This window comes from Lissotriton vulgaris, chromosome 3_1, assembly GCF_964263255.1.
Source record: "Lissotriton vulgaris chromosome 3_1, aLisVul1.2, whole genome shotgun sequence".
Lineage (NCBI taxonomy): Eukaryota > Metazoa > Chordata > Amphibia > Caudata > Salamandridae > Lissotriton > Lissotriton vulgaris.
This window is the reverse complement of record NC_141689.1, coordinates 2,133,473,554-2,133,490,118: the sequence shown is the minus strand read 5'-3', so window position 1 is coordinate 2,133,490,118 and position 16,565 is coordinate 2,133,473,554. Positions and strand designations below refer to the sequence as shown.

The 16,565-nt window shown below is 47.5% G+C and overlaps 1 protein-coding gene across 2 annotated transcripts in view; it reads left to right on the top strand.

Moving 5' to 3' along the window:
* The window catches only part of SLC30A9 (solute carrier family 30 member 9), a 783,215-nt gene that overhangs the window by 668,418 nt on the left and 98,232 nt on the right, over positions 1-16,565 (top strand). For both annotated transcript variants that reach the window (XM_086962700.1, XM_086962699.1), the window contains exon 17: positions 9,512-9,625. In XM_086962700.1, the coding sequence (XP_086818826.1) occupies positions 9,512-9,625 (114 nt within the window). The remainder of the gene's footprint in view (positions 1-9,511; positions 9,626-16,565) is intronic.

The following is a 16,565-nucleotide window of genomic DNA, read 5'->3' as shown; positions in this document are numbered from 1 at the left end:
ATCCTCCCCCTTTTGAATACCTCCCTCAGCTCCGGCTCGGTCCCCAGGGCATTTAAGGAAGCCATATTGGTCCCCCTCTTAAAGAAGACAGGAGCCGACCCCGCCAATCCTGCCAACTATAGGCCCATTTCTCTTCTGCCTTACATCTCTAAACTTCTTGAGGCCTACGTCACCACCTGCCTCTCGGCATTCGTCGAGAGCTCCGGGTTCTTGGTACCTAATCAGGCAGGCTTCAGACCGGCTCACTCAACCGAAGCAGTCATTCTAAAAGTCTTGGACACCCTTCGGGAGAATGCCGATAGAGGGTTCCCTCAGGCGTTGGTCCTTCTGGATCTCTCGGCCGCCTTCGACACGGTGGATCACAACATCCTTCTCCACCGTGTCGGACAGGCAGGCATCAAGGGACCCGCCTGGGAATGGATCAAGTCCTTCCTCTCGGGCCGAGCTCAAACAGTCCATCTAGGCCCCTTCACCGCCACCCAGGTTCCCACTACCTGTGGAGTCCCCCAGGGCTCCTCCCTGTCTCCATTATTGTTTAATTTATATCTGCGCCCACTTATCCATTCACTGAGCTCTTGGAACTGCACTGTCCTCAATTATGCTGACGACATGCAAATCATTTTTCCATTAGATTCCCAGGATGCTGTATCCAACTTTCAGGGAGCAATGCTGCATATCCAACAATGGATGATCTCCAACCAGCTCAAATTAAACCCTGAGAAGACGGAACTTCTCCTGCCTGGTACCAGCCCTCTGTATTGGGGCCCTCACTTCTGGCCTAAGGAGCTTGGCACCCCACCTAAACCCTTGAATTCGGTAAAAAGCCTGGGCGTCACCATCGACACTGATCTCTCCCTTAAAACTCATGTTGGTACCACCATCTCTGCCAGCATGTTCCAGCTACGTAAAATTCGCAAGATTTCCCACTTATTCTCCCATGAATCCCTGGTGCAGATTGTCATCTCCCTCGTTCTCTCCCGCCTGGATTTTTCTAATTCAATTTACTGGGGGCTACCTAAGTCCCTCCTCCATCGTCTCCAGCTGGTGCAGAACCAGGCAGCTAGACTTATTTGCAAAACTCCCAAATGGCAATCCGCCAGGCCTCTCCTGGCCAAGCTGCACTGGTTGCCTATTGAACAGCGAGCTGCTTTTAAAATTGGCTGCCTGATATACAAGGCCCGGCAGTCCAAGGGTCCGGCCTTTTTAGAATCCCTTCTCAACCCTCATTGCCCGGTTCGTAACCTCCGTTCTGCCCATCTTCATCTTCTCATTACGCCGATGGCCAAATTAAACAAACTGGGTGGCCGTAGATTCAGCTACTTGGCACCTAAATTATGGAATTCCCTCCCTCTTCACATTAAAACCTCTGGTACCCTACTAAGCTTCCGAAAGAGCCTAAAAACATGGCTCTTCTCAAAACTTATGTAAACTATGACTCCCACCTTCAATCTTAATCACAGCGCCAGGAAACCTTTGGTGTCAGTGCGCTCTATAAATACAGCATAAGATAAGATAAGATAAGTTGAAGAATACAAACCATGCAAGGCTTTCGGTCATCTAAGCAGACTAGGAAATAAATTGGTTAATATCCATGTTGGCTCTTCTAGAAATCTGACTAAATGACCTTCCCCCTCACATTTTGAGCGCTGATATCAACACATGTTTGCAAGAAATCGGACATAATTAGATTTGCTTGCAGGGCCTTTTTAGAAAAAATTCTATTATTAGGCCAACTTATGAACAACTTCAGAATGAACTTTAAAATGCTCAATCCGAGAATATTTCCCCTTGGACTGCCTGATTTGCAGAATATTTTTCAAAGTCATACCGCAATGGGGCTTCCCCTGCTGACTAGTCTTCCAACAGTTCATGTCCAGATAAAATCACCAACTTAAAAGCATTCACAGACATATAGGCTATGTTGCAGCAAGCTATTTAGAATTTGAGAGTCTAAAATTTCTTTGACTGAACTGGGATCAATATACCTTTCAAAACGTTGGTGCAAGAAGTCACCATGGCAAATAGTACTGCTTCATTAAAGCCAGAATTTAAAACGTCAGGCCGCCAAGCTTACAGCTGATCCTGCCACAAGGGACCATTTGCCACCTGGACTTCTCCTCGTTACACTCCCCCATCTGAATCTTTGGGATCTGTCTGATTCAATAATTAGATCTGGAGCACTCTCACAAATTGTTGTGCCATTATTTAACATCAATATTCTCAATCTCAAAATCTATAAAGAACTTGATTGCCTCAAATCTATGTCTCCTCTCCTGTCCTCTCTCAAATGGATTGGCCGGCTAACCCAGGTCTACAAAAGACCACAACCACTATGGAAAACCCTAGTGCTCTTCTATTTTGCTTCACTCCCTTTACACAAGAACTGACGGATCTCTATTTACACAGTGTTAAATCACGGTTCCCAATGGAAACCTGCTCGTCCAATGTCTTGCAAGTGGGAGCTGATATCATTGTTCCCCATCTCACTGGAATTTTGAATAAAGCCATCACGTCTGGAAAAATGCTGTTAATCCTCTTCTCAAAAAGCTTAATTTAGACCCTGCAGATCTAAAAAAAACTATCAGCCTATTTCCTTGCTGCCTGTACCCACAGACATTCTGGAGAAACACCTGAAGGCCCAGCTGTTTTCTATCTGGAACAACATTAACTGCTGGATGTCTCCAGGTTTGGTTTCAGGAGTAACCATGAGATGGAGACTGCAGTAGTATCAGCAGTCATCAACATCTGTTGCATTGTGTATACGGGGCAGGCCGCGGCTTTGACCCATATGGACTTATCCACAGCCGTTGACACCATCTCCCCGACCTTGCTTGTTGAGCGGCTGCAAGAACTTCGGGACACAGACCTAGCGCTGAAGGTCCTGGCATCATTTTTGACTGATTTGTCTCAGATCGTTATGGTGGACCAGTTTAGTTTGGAGTCATAACTTTGCCATGTGGGGTTTCTCAGAGCTCCTCTCTGTGCCTGACATTATTCAACTTATTTGTGTCCCCGCTGGTAAAACTCATAAGATTTTATGGGCTCCAAGCGCTGTCTTAGGCTGATGACACAGAGGCAATCGCTACCAATTAAAATAACTGCTTGCATATGGTTGCCATATTGATGGAAAAAACGGCCTAAGACTTGATGGAGACAAGACAGAGGTCTTGATCTTTGGCAGCCAACTATCCATATGGACCTATTTGTAGTGGCCAGACAGGGTGAGTGCTTTACCTACTCCAACTGACTGCTAAGAACCTCAGAGTATTGGGCAATAAAAATTTATCATTTGACCTGCAGGACAGCCGGATGGTTTTGACTTGTTCTTGGATACTTAAAGTGTTACCTTATATCCCGTTTCCAGCACATAAACAAGTGGAATTAGCACTTATTATTTCCAGGTTAGACTACTACAATGTTTTGTACCTGGATATTCCCCAGATTCTAGTCCGTATCAGCGGGGATTCAGAAGCTTCACTGGCTGCCTATTAACAAAGGGATAATTTTCTAGGCTTTGTGTATCGTTCACAACGCGCTCCATAATTTTGGGCCTAGAGGTCTTAAATGCATGTTACAATGATATTCTTCCCCCAGGCAGCTGCCATCCTCAGGCAGAAATGTTTTAACTCTTCCTAAATACAGAAAATCGAGACGGGAGGCTGAGCCTTTTTGGTGGCCGCATCGAAGCTTTGGAATTCTCTTCCTTATTCCATTACCAGTCTTCAAGCTCAAGTTCCTTTTTGCTTTTTGTAAGGCATTAAAAGCTTGGCTTTTTACTCTTTAACGGAGTGCTCAGGCCTGTATCTTTTTCTGCCTCTCTTCCTACCAAAGAATAATTGCCTCCAGCGCCCTAACGCCTTTGGACAATTGTTTGCGCTTTATACGTTTATTTAATTTCATTTTATAACACTCCAAGCTTCCATGTGAGCCATTCTCCACTAAAGTGTTTCTCTCGCCCCATAAGGAACTTGGTCACTCACTGAATACTACAACTCTTTGCAAACGCATGGAATTTTCCTGACTTGCAGTGCCCTGTCATGAAGAGGACTCGTAATATTGCCTCAATTGATGAAACTAGCAGGCTTATACTGCTGATTAGTCACCTGAGAGATACTATCCCTCAGTATTCCTTCTCTTATTTCTTTGTGGATGCCTTGACCCCAGAAAAAATAATGTTGCCTCCATTGTATCTATCAAGAGCTTTGAAACTGCATTTTTGCTGGACTCTAAGGGAGGTAGCACAGAATTTATAATAACCGCTAAACCCTCAGGGTGGACTTGTCCTGAGATATAAAGATCATATTATGTAGATAAATGATCATTGTGTAGATCATGCTGTGTAGATTAATGATCATTCTGATCCCTTTAATTTTTAACACAGTTTCCACTGGTCCCAGAATTATGATGCAACATTAGGAGGCGAATGAAAGGAACAAGGCAATTTGCACAACTTCTCTTCCCAGCCGAACTGCAGGACACAGCAATAAGACCAATAAGGCTCTAAAATGGGAACCTTTTGAGCGTTATCGTTACCAGCTATTCTCCTCCTTGCAGCACTTTATGCAGATAAATTCCCTCCATCCTGATACGCTAACGAAAGGCCTTATTGTAGTCAAGTGAAAATGTCAGTAATTGAGCCCATTGTTGATCTCGTTCAGATTTAAGTAGTAGTAACCCTTTGTTCTTTTCTTCGATGTAAAATATATTGCTCATAAAGCCTTTCTGATGGAAGGGAGGGCTCCTTTACACTCGTATTGTCTTACTTCCTATATCACTAGGTCCTTTACCGGCTCTAAAAACATGAGCAGCTTGGAAGATTTGTATTGCTCCAAGGTCAGGATTTTTTTTAACCAACTTTTACAAATGGAATCTTTCACCACACTACAAATGTTTGCATTTCCATCACCAGACCATCACACAGTCCACCCTTCAAACAAAACACTTGAAGTCAAAAGGCAGTTCATAAATACATCCAGGTATAGTACAGCTATTAAGCCATTTCTAAATTTACAACATATAGTACTTTAATGGTAAAGATGCAATAAAAGACACCAAAATAATTCTGATAGCTACGTGATCAGCAAGTTGCCAAACTCTAGAAATGAAGGAGAGGGAGGGGATGAGATGAGAAGATAACTACCTCAACTAACAGTTGCCACAACATAAATTAACCCCCACAGCACATACAGATGTTCAGTAACCACAAGAAATAAAGATAACTGGCAACATTGCTCAAACATGAAGCTTGAATCCACCTGTCTCTAAACATTTATTTTTGTTGACGGTTTTGGGAACCTCAATATCCAAGATGATGTGGTTTGAGGGATGTGGAATTCTTGTTGCCCAATACCCAGAACATATTAATTGGGGCAAGGACAACAAGTGGGACAAGTAGACACAACCTGGGACAGCACAAGCTCTTTGGGTGCCAATTTGCACTGCCAGTGAATGGTTGTGGAGATGAGGATTTTCCACTAGGAAGGGAAGGTGCGCTTCCATATGGATAAGATGTTCAAAATTCAATATGTTAGGGTGAGCATTTAAAAGAGTTACAGTGACCTGCTCTATGTACTATGAATCCCTATGTACTTTATTTACACAAGACACAACAATCACTGAGAAATATTTTCTGAAACAGTTAAATGCCCATTCTCTTTCCCTGAGCATAACCACTTCTAGAGGCAATTAGTAGTGATTGCTGTGTTCTCCATGTTCAAATCCCAAGAGAGGACACATTTAACGTGAATTGTATATAACCTGCAAATAATACTGTGTTCCCAAGTTATGTGTTACTTTCAGGGAAACAGAAAAACAGGCTTTCCATATCGCCTGTCCAAAAGTCCAACCCTTCATGATCTACCTGAGGACTATAGCCCATGTTTTAAGGCAAACACAGGAACACTCAGAAGATGCACTGGCATCTTCCCGGGACACTTAGATGGCTTCCCACACAACTTCATTTCATCAGTCAAGTGGACATACCCGGTCATACTGGCCCAGGAGAACTGCTGAGGATTCTTATTCCTGTTCCCTATCCAGAGGGGATTGCATCAGATATTCCTGCTCCGAAAGTCTGAAGACCTAGTAGGCATGATTACTTACAAATGATCTGTTGGTTGACTCTTCTTAGGGACCCTTCTTGAAAGACACAGATGTGCTAGACAATCCCCAGGAATCACCCAAATTCTCCAGAAGCACGCCCCTCTCCAACACACACCCCGAAGGGCAAAAGGGACATACTATGGCTCCATGCTTACTCCCTGGTGGCATAGCAAGATTAATACCTTCCTCACTGGAGGTCTCACCTTCCCCGAATACCCAGACACATGAGGGTTTAACCTTTATAGCCCAACTACTCCTTGTTGATGAACACATCTTCAGCACCCGACATCGCCATTGCCATACCGGACGCTTACAAGAGTATCCGAAAAGACCGCACCAATCAAACAGGAGGAGGCATCGCCATCATCCATAGGAACACCGTCAAAATCACGACCAGCTCCGACGATAATCTCGCAACCACTCAACATCTCCATTTTCAGATCCACACCGACCCTAGGACCACACTCAGAGGCACCCTCTTTTACAGGCCTCCAGGTACCCGCACTCAATTCAGCGATGACTTCACGGACTTCATCAGCCCACATGCCCTCGCCTCCGAGAACTACATTCTATTGGGAGACCTCAACTTCCACCTTGAAAACAAACACAACAGCAACTCCCTTCTGGACAACCTGGCCAATCTCGGACTCAAACAACTTGTTGACACCCCCAACCTTGTAGCCGGACACACGCTCGACCCTATCTTCACCTCCAGCAAGCACGTCTCCTTCGACCGCACCACAGCACTCCACTGGACGGACCACAGCTGTGTTCACTTCAGCTACAAAACCACCCTGACCCACAACCGCCCACAACCGATTCCCCGGAGAAACTGGAACAAAATCACCTCCGACCAACTCCTCACATCACTCAACCAAAACCCTCCCACCCTCTCACTGGACCCACACCATGCGGCCACCAATCTCAAGCAATGGATCACCCACAGTGCTGACGAATTAGCACCCCTGAAAAAGCACCAGATCAAATCAACCAACAAAAAGGCTCCCTGGTTCAATGATGACCTTAAAAAATCTAAGAAGCTATGCCGCACCCTAGAGAAAACATGGAGAAAAAACCCAACCACCGACAACATGGCCACCCTTAAGACAGCCACCCGCAAACACCACCAACTGATTCAATCCGCCAAGAAATCAGCATTCAAGGATCGTCTCGACAACAACACTCACAACAGCAAGGAACTTTTCAACATCGTCAAAGAATTCACCAGCCCCACCGCAGCATCTCACGACATCACTCCCTCCCAAGACCTCTGCGATGCGCTATCCTCCTTCTTCTACAACAAAATTGCCGACATCCACAACAGCTTCAAGAACACTCCCAGCGATCAACCCTCCCCACCCCCCTCAGATCCTACTCCGCCAACCAACAACCTTAGCTTCTGGAACCCAATCTCCACTGAAGACACCATCCGACTAATGAACTCAATCCACTCTGCCTCGCCAACCTACCCCTGCCCCCACCACATCTTCAACAAAGCTGACTCCATCATCGCACCCCATCTCCGTGATGTCATCAACTGCTCGTTCAACTCTGCCACCTTCCCAGAAAGCTGGAAACATGCTGAACTCAGCGCCCTTTTGAAGAAACCCACAGCAGACCCCTCTGAACTTAAAAACTACTGACCTATATCCCTCCTCCCATTCCCGGCCAAAGTCATTGAGAAAGCCGTCAACAGCCAGCTCGCCGCCTTCCTTGAATCCAACAACTCCCTCGATCCCTCTCAGCCCGGATTTCGAGCCAAACACAGCACCAAAACCGCCCTCATTGCAGCAACTGACGACATCCGAACACTACTGGATAACGGAGAAACAGCGGCCCTCATTCTACTCGACCTCTCTGCCGCTTTCAACACAGTCTGCCAAGGCACCCTCATACAACGCCTCAGCAACATCGGCATACAAGGAAAAGCCTTGGACTGGATCACCTCATTCCTAGCTGGGAGAACTCAGAGAGTCCGACTTCCCCCATTCATCTCAGAGGCCACCGAAGTCATCTGCGGAGTACCACAAGGATCTTCACTCAGTCCCACCCTCTTCAACGTTTACATGAGCCCACTCGCATCTATCGCGCGCCAACACAACCTCAACATCATCTCTTACGCCGACGACACCCAACTAATCCTTTCCCTCACCAAAGACCCCAACACCGCCAAAACCAATCTTCACGAAGGCATGAAAGAAGTAGCCGAATGGATGAAACATAGCCGCCTAAAACTCAACTCAGACAAAACTGAGGTGCTCATCCTAGGATCTTCCCCCTCCGCCTGGGACGACTCTTGGTGGCCTTCTGCTCTGGGCACAGCACCCACAGACCATGCACGTAACCTTGGCTTCATCCTAGACTCCTCTCTCTCGATGTCCAGACAAGTCAACTCAGTCTCATCCTCCTGCTTCAACATACTTCGCATTCTCAAAAAGATCTTCCGCTGGATCCCCCTCGAGACAAGAAAGACTGTCACCAACGCACTAGTCACAAACCGACTGGATTATGGTAACACACTGTACGCCGGAATCACAGCAAAATTACAGAAAAAACTCCAACGCATCCAAAACGCATCAGCGAGACTCATATTGGACATCCCTCGCCAAGATCATATCACCGGACACCTAAAAGACCTCCACTGGCTTCCTGTCAACAAAAAAATTACATTCCGTCTTCTCACCCACGCACACAAGGCCCTCTACAATCTAGGTCCCGAATGCCTCAACACTCGACTGTCCTTCTACAAACCCACCCGCCAACTAAGATCTTCCAATCAAGCCCTCTCCGCAGTCCCGCGCATCCGAAAATCCACCATGGGAGGAAGATCCTTCTCCTTCTTGGCGGCCAAAACCTGGAACTCACTCCCCACTCGCCTCCGTCTTACTCAAAACCACACCTCCTTCAGAAAAAAACTTAAAACCTGGCTATTCGACAAATAATGAACCCCTTCCCAAGCGCCTTGAGACCCTCTGGGTGAGCAGTGCGCTATATAAATGCCCGAACTTGAACTTGAACTTCCAACTTGCTGCATTGAAATACAATACTGTCTCTCCTTTCACTTACACCCCTCCCTTAACTTTCCTGGTTCTGGCTCTTTTTGAATTCTTACAAACGCACTACACCAAGTCATTCTCTGTTTTGTCTTGTAAGTATGCATTAGATATTAGAAGTCAGATACTTTTTGCACCTTCATTCTCTTAGGCCAAACAACTTTTTAATTAATGTTTTGTGTTGAGTAGTGCTTATGGAAATGCCTAAAATGGGGCCAATGCCTCCTCTTTTGTCTTTTACTGTTACCATGACATGTTTTGTTACCATGAAAATCATCATTAAGTAAGTGTTGCAAAAATATGAACATGTAAACTTTGATGTTGTTTTCAAGCATTTAAAAGCCTATTTTTTCCAGGAAATTCTGCAAGTTAAGAATCCTGAGGATTTAGAAGCATTTATGCTAAAACATGGAGAAAATATTATTGACACTTTAGGAGCTGAAGTGGATCGTCTTGAAAAGGAATTGAAGGTATGATATAACAAGAGAGAAGTATGTCAATAAAAATGTTATGTCCCACACCATTAGTAAAAGCTGGTATTTCCCCTGCATATACTTCCTTTCTGAAACTTTCCCCTAACTTAATTTTAGGTCATCTGATACTTTGTATATGCTAGCTATATTGCAAAGCAACAATAGATTCAGAATCACCTTTCTATGTCACATTTGGGGCACCAAGAATAAAACTGACAACACCTGCGCACTTAGGGTCTTTCCGTCCGCTGTGGACGATGGCGGGAGGATAGCCCCGCCGGGTCGGTGGTGACCACGACCGCTGGCCCGGCGGGCACAATCCGCCGGCCATCGTTATCGGCCCCTTAGTTCTTCCTTTGAGAGAGCAAAGGACTATGATAAACATGAATTTTCACAAAATAGAAGTTCATATTAACATATTTACAGCTGGTTTTATAGTCCTAGATGTCCCCTGAAAAAGTAAAACTGGTATTTTTACTTTTAAATTGGATAGCCTAATTCCCGGAATTTAGATTGTCAAGCGAAGTTTGACTTAGATGGAACGGTCTGCTTAGAGGACGAACATTTCAGTTTAAATAAGCCTTAGGCAGGAGTCCGAGGTATAAGACGGTATGTCCATGCTAATGTTTTCTGCACACCCACAAAGGTTGAACTTTGTTGGTAATATTCCTTGCTTTCCTTATGATGAATTCTGGCCACCTTTATCTGTGTAAGTTGACTGAGTCAAATCCTGTCCTGGCAAGTCTCACGTTTTTTTATGTATGCCACTGAAGAGGTGTTTTAATGAAATGAAATATTGCTGCTTTCAGAAAAAAACTGTTAGTGCCATGACTAGTGTCATCTATTGGAATAACTGCGGCCAATTGGTAAGATCATGCTAAAGGAAGGCATTTCTGTTTCTTCTGTTGACTTGAATCGGCTGTGTCCTCTGAAGCTTTTTAGCATTTGAAAAATCATGGCCAACTCTGCAGTATCTTGGCACCTGGTTCAGCACTAAAATACAATTAAGCCCCTTGATGTTTCATTGCAGCGGACAGACTGGCTTGGAGATGACCACGGCCAACATTGGTAGTCTATAGATGTACACTGCTGCAGACATGTGGGTAAAGGGTCCATTGCCAACACAGGAAATGGTGACCATAGCTAGCAGAAATATGCAAGCACGAAAGTAATTTAACCGAAATACTTGAGTAGCTCACTTGGTGTTTGTTGCCGCACCCAGAGCAATGGCCAACAAGCACCCCGTAGAGCACATGAAGTTCAGAAGAATTTCCCTGCTCACAACATTTAAATCTTATAGATTAGACTCAGGATAAAGACCAATCATTGTTAATGACAAACCATTGTGTTTCATCAATACCACCTCATTAAATTATCAGGTAAGCACAGCCTTACTGTGCAATGTCAGCAGCGCAGTGGCAAGAGACATGTTAGTGTAAAGTGCACCACGCAGGTGTCCTCAACTCAATCCTGTCTAGCGACCCGGCATCATCTAACACCACTCTGCTACACTAGGTGAGCAGGTTTCTTCAATCCTTTAGCAGAACGATAAACTAAATAGCAGTCACCACTAATAAGACAGATAATGTTATGGTATACTATGTGATGTTATGTTACGTTATCTTATGTTAGTGATTTTGTAAGGCACAGCAAATACTCCAGGGCGTCCTGGCGCAATGAGCGGAGAGGGAATAGAAAGGAGCAGCAGGAGCCTGCAATAAATATTTACAGACAGAGGTTAACTTCTAAGATAAGTATTAAGGTTATCTCTGAGCTTGGAGGACAAACTACAGATTTCAGTGGGAGGAGAAAATCGTTCTGGAGTTTAGCAGCCAAGTAAGAAACAGACCGGCCCTCCATCTGAGACTTAGCAATGGGAGGAACAGCCAGTATCTTGGAATAGACAAAGTGAAGGGAATGAGAAGAATGGTTAAGATTGAGCTTCTGCCACTCGTAAGTTGGCTGTGAGAGGAAGGAACCACTTCAGTGCAAGGTTGCGGTTGGTTATTTCAGTCAGTCTCTGCAGAATGGAATAAGAGATTGTGTCAAAGGCCAGTAAGAGGTTTAAGACTGTAAGAGCTGCAGAGTGCTCTTGATGCAGCATACATCTGAGGTTATCTACTACAACGGTGACCACAGTTTCAGTACTGTGGAAGCCAGATTGTGAAAAATCAAGTTATTTGTTCTCCTTTAAATAGAGAACTAAGTATTGATTTTCTGTTGCTTGGATTTGGAGAAAGGGGAATGGAGTGATAATTTTGTAGAACTTCGTGGTCAGCTCAGGATTTCTCCAAGTAAGGGTTTGACGTGGGCGTGTTTCTGAGCAGTAGCCTCATCAATAGAGAGATTACAGTTGTGATGCTGGAGAACATAATCTCTGGGGCTGAGGCCTGAATGGGGGTGGATGGTAGAAGTAGAAGGGTTAAATTGTGAACCTGACCTAATGGATTTAAGAATGGTGTGAACCTCTGTATGGTATAATGCTTTTGAATTGGGGAAGGACTGCCTGGGGGCCCTGCATCAGCACTTGCAAGAACCAAATCTGATTGTGAAGGGAAGTTAGCATTTAAGTGCGCTATATTACTTATTGATTATAAATTTAGATCAAGTCTTAGTGGGAGAAATGGTCACTTGTTAAAAGTTTCAGCAGAGATTTAATAAAAGTATTCTCACTTTTATCAAGTGAATCTAAGTTACAACTGACTGTCCGTAGAGAGCTGCTCCACAGTCTTGCGCCTTATATTTCTCCAAGCTGGGTATATAGTGTTGGTTAAGGCTCGATTGGCAAACCTACTTTTAAGACCTTACCCAAATAAGCCCTGGAATGAAATCTTTACAACACTCGCAACTCCTTCCTAATTTACTTGTGCGTACCACAATTGTATTTAGTTGTGAGGGATGCGCCACTTTAATTTGTTCGGGAGATGACTTGTTGCATGAAGAATACCATTTACAGCAGTTATCTGCAGGGTACCTACCTCTTGAATATCCCAGGCCCCAGACTGGATCCAGAAACCTCGATCATAGCTCTCCCATGCCAATAGAGGGTGCTGGCTCTATCTTGACACCAAAGTTTAGTTGTGTTGATGTCACTGGAGCTACATACTTCTCACCCCAACTCCTCGACACCAGTTCTTCTGTTTTTAACCAGGCATTTCAAGGTGGAGGTCAGGGAAGATAGCTGTAGTTCTAACATTGCAGCAAGTGTTACTTTAATGATAGGTCTATGACTTTCCTACAGAACAGGGCAGAAGTGAGGCAAGTGAGAATAGTATTCACCAGGAAGATTATACCAAAGTAAACTTTTTCTTCTGATAAATATTTCTATGTGCAGATTCCTCACCTCAAAGAGTTCAAAGTGGTACCCACACCTAGCGAAGGGTCTGAAGGAAGGGTCAGATGAGGAAATCCTAGAGGACCAACTGAGTGACTTGGCCAGCCCTTCTCACCTCTGTGTCCAAACAGGTGTGTTTGGCGAAGGTATGAAGGGATGCCCATGTTTCTGCTCTGCAAAATAGGCACTCCTCTTGCCAAGGCTGCGGTAGAAGATCTTCCTCTCATGTACTGTGCCACGATTCCCATGGGTGGCTCTTTCTTTGCGAGGGTGAAGCACATCTTGATGCACAATAATATCTAGAGGGACAAAGTCCTCTTCTGGACAACTGTGCCCATCTTCCTGCCCTTGTACCTTATGAAGAACTGGTTGTCAAATCGTATCTCTTTTGTGCGCTGTGTGTAATAGCTAATCAGGCTTTTGGGGTCCAGCCAGTGCAACTTCCCCACCTTTTTGGTTGGGTGAGGCTGGGTTGAAGAAAGGTGGGGAAGAGTGACAAATTGACCCATATATAAGGGAATCTGAAAGAGACACGTTAGTGATAGATTCCTTACCTTAGAATATCCCCAGGCGTCAGACTGGATCCGGAAATTTTTGCGTAGCAATACCCCTGCGCGTCGGTAGGCGTCGTCTGCGGCTCCACGTCCGTCGTCGGCGTCTTTAGCGCCGGAATGACGTCGTCGGAGTACTTAGACGCCGCCCATGCGCGCTGACATCAGTTCTTTTTTTTTTTCCGCGCCAGCTAGCGCAGATCCGGAGAAGCTCTACCCCTAGTCATTTTTTGACTAAACTTTTGATCTTTTTGATCATTCTTTTTCTTCGAGTCTTCAACTCTATTGGTGCCGGTAGGGATGCCCGGGTTCAAGCCCTGCTCGAATTGCGACCGACTGATGTCGGTGACGGACCCCCATCGCCGGTGCCTGAAGTGCTTAGGCCTCGATCACGACGACCGCACCTGCTCCGACTGCCGGGCCCTGACGTCGAAGGCTAGGCGGGAGCGGTCCCGCAAGCGGCTCGAGCTCCGGCAGTCAGCCCCGTGCCGGTCCCACGGGAGGTCGAGGGACAGGTCGCGGGGGCGCAGTCATCGCAGCTCCGGGAGTGGACACCGGTCGTCTGGATCCAAGTCCTCAGGTAAGAGGCATGAGAGGTCGGAGAGACGTCATCGTTCCTCCGACCCACCCCGACGCTCGCACGATGCGGCCGGGGGCTCGGGCGACACCGCCCACGCGGCTCCGTGGGAGTCGCAAGCATCGCCGCCTGCACCACACCTTCGGGTGCCTGGGCACGGCGCGACGCCGGAGGAGATCGAGCGGTGCCTCATGGCCACGAGGTCCCTCCCTCCTCAGTCGGGTTCCGTGGCGCCTCCAGGCCCAACGTTTCCGACTGGAGGTCCTAGCGGGTCGGGTGCTTCGGCCCCGGCGCCGCCGGTGACTTCGGTCCCTGCGCCGCAGCACCTCACTGGATCCGGTTCCGGATCCGGGTCGTCGCCGGTCGACCTTACGACCTCACTGGCGCCGGCCCCACGGGTGTCGCCCCCGGCGCCCACTGTTTCCTGCCGTCCTTAATGTTTCCTGCGGTCCGACTCTGGCGCCGGAACGGCGCCGCTGGTCGCCGATTCCGTCGGCCTTTGGGGATTTTTATCTCCATGAGGAGGCACTGTCTACTAATCCTGTTTTACAGGACACAGGTGACGAGGAAGATTGGGAGGGGTCCGAGGACCCTCTGGCATGGGAGTGCCAGTCTCAAAGGACTGGACATACGAGCTTGGGGAGGCCAGTTGTATTGACACATCGCCAGACACTGGATTTGTCTCCCCTCTGACTGTGGCTTCGGAGGAGGGGTCTAGATATAGCGTAGTGTTGACGAAGGCAGCCAAGGCCTTAAACCTTGAGCTCCCCATCGCGGCCGTGAGGACTAACCTCCTCACCGAGGTCCTCAAACTGCAGTCAAGCTCCAGCGAGCCTCTGCTGCCGTTCAATGAGGCCTTGTGTGACGTTCTTGTGGGCACTTGGTCCAAGCCCACCACAGGTCAGCCTGTGGATAGGAACGTGGCCAGACGCTACCGCCCGGGCGACCCATGCTTTTTGTCCATCCGCCCCACCCCCAAGAGCCTGGTCATCCGGGCCTCAAATTCCCAGACCGCATTCCCGTCGGCCCCGCCCGAGAGGGAATCCAAGAGATACGAACAGTTCGGGAAGAAGGTGGTTCGAGGCATGTGGGCTGCTGAATTCCTATCTGTGCATAGATCGCCGCCTAGTGTTGGGTCCGGATGATTGCACATTGTTGTCCTGGAAGAGTCTTTGAAGTATCACGAGATAGGTGGCTCCTCCCCTGGACTACAGGTGCGCATGGGCATCGACTCCATCCTCAGATTGTTTTTTTCCGCCATTGGGTTCGGATGTCTTTAATTCCCTCTTGTCGGAATCGATAGGAAAACTTTCTTGAGACCAAAAGGTCTTTAGTCTATACGTCGGTATTGTTCTTGCGTTCGGCTTTACTCTTCTAGCTCGGCTCTGAGCCAGTTCTGTACTTCCGCGTGCTCTCGGCGCGGAAGGCCTAGTCGACGCTCCTGACTTATCGACCATCCATCATGGACCGAAGTCCATTCAAGAGATGTCCGGTCTGTAACTCGAAGTACCCACACATTGACGTCCACCCGGTGTGCAACAAGTGTCTGTCGCCGGACCACGATGAGGCCAAGTGTATGGCCTGTTCACGCTTCAGGTCCAAGAAGACACTTAAGCTTCGACGAGCTGCGCGCCTGGAGGCCCAGCAATCTGCTTTGATGCCTACGGACATTTTCGATGCTGGAGATGTCGAGGAAGAATATATCCAGGACGTCTCGGAATCAAACCCCGCGTCGGACGTCGAAGAAGACTACGACGCTGATGCTGATGTGTTCGAAAGCGAAGAAGTCGTCGAGGAGGTAGGAGACGACGACGGTGCCCTTGGGGCCATGGAGGATAGCTCGGACGAGGAGCTTCCTCAAACTAACTCTGGGGCCGTGCCTACTTATAAGGCCCAGGTCGAGGGATCGCCTTCGGGCCTTACCCAAGACCTCGATATGGGTTCCACGGCCCCGCCTTCGGGCCCGGCCACGGACATTGTTACCGAGCCACTCCCTGGCAAAACGAAACCGAAAGTTAAACCTACTGTCTCGACGCCAGATACTGCGCAGGTGCAAGTATCGAAACCGAAAGTGCGCATTGCGTTGGTCGGATCGAAAACTTCGGAGGCTTCGGCGCCGAAGAAACAGAAGATGGCTGTGGAGCCGAAAGGCCAAGTCAAGGGCGTTGAGACGAAGTCTGCCACGCCGAAGACTAAAGTAAAGGTGGTCGATACTGGCGCGTCGGCACCGAAGTTGGTCGACGCCAGCAAGGGCCTTGTCGACCCGAGGAAGGCTATCGACGACCCGAAGAAAACTCTCGGTGACCCCAAGAAGCGGCTCGATGACCCGAAGGTCCTCTCTGCCTCGCGTCCGCACGACAAGGCCAGGGGCGCTGCGCCCCGAGAGTCGACTCCGAAAGTGGCCTCAAAGGACTCGACTCCGAAAGTGACCTCGAAGGACTCCGCTGAACCGGCGCGTCCATCCGCCACGTTCAC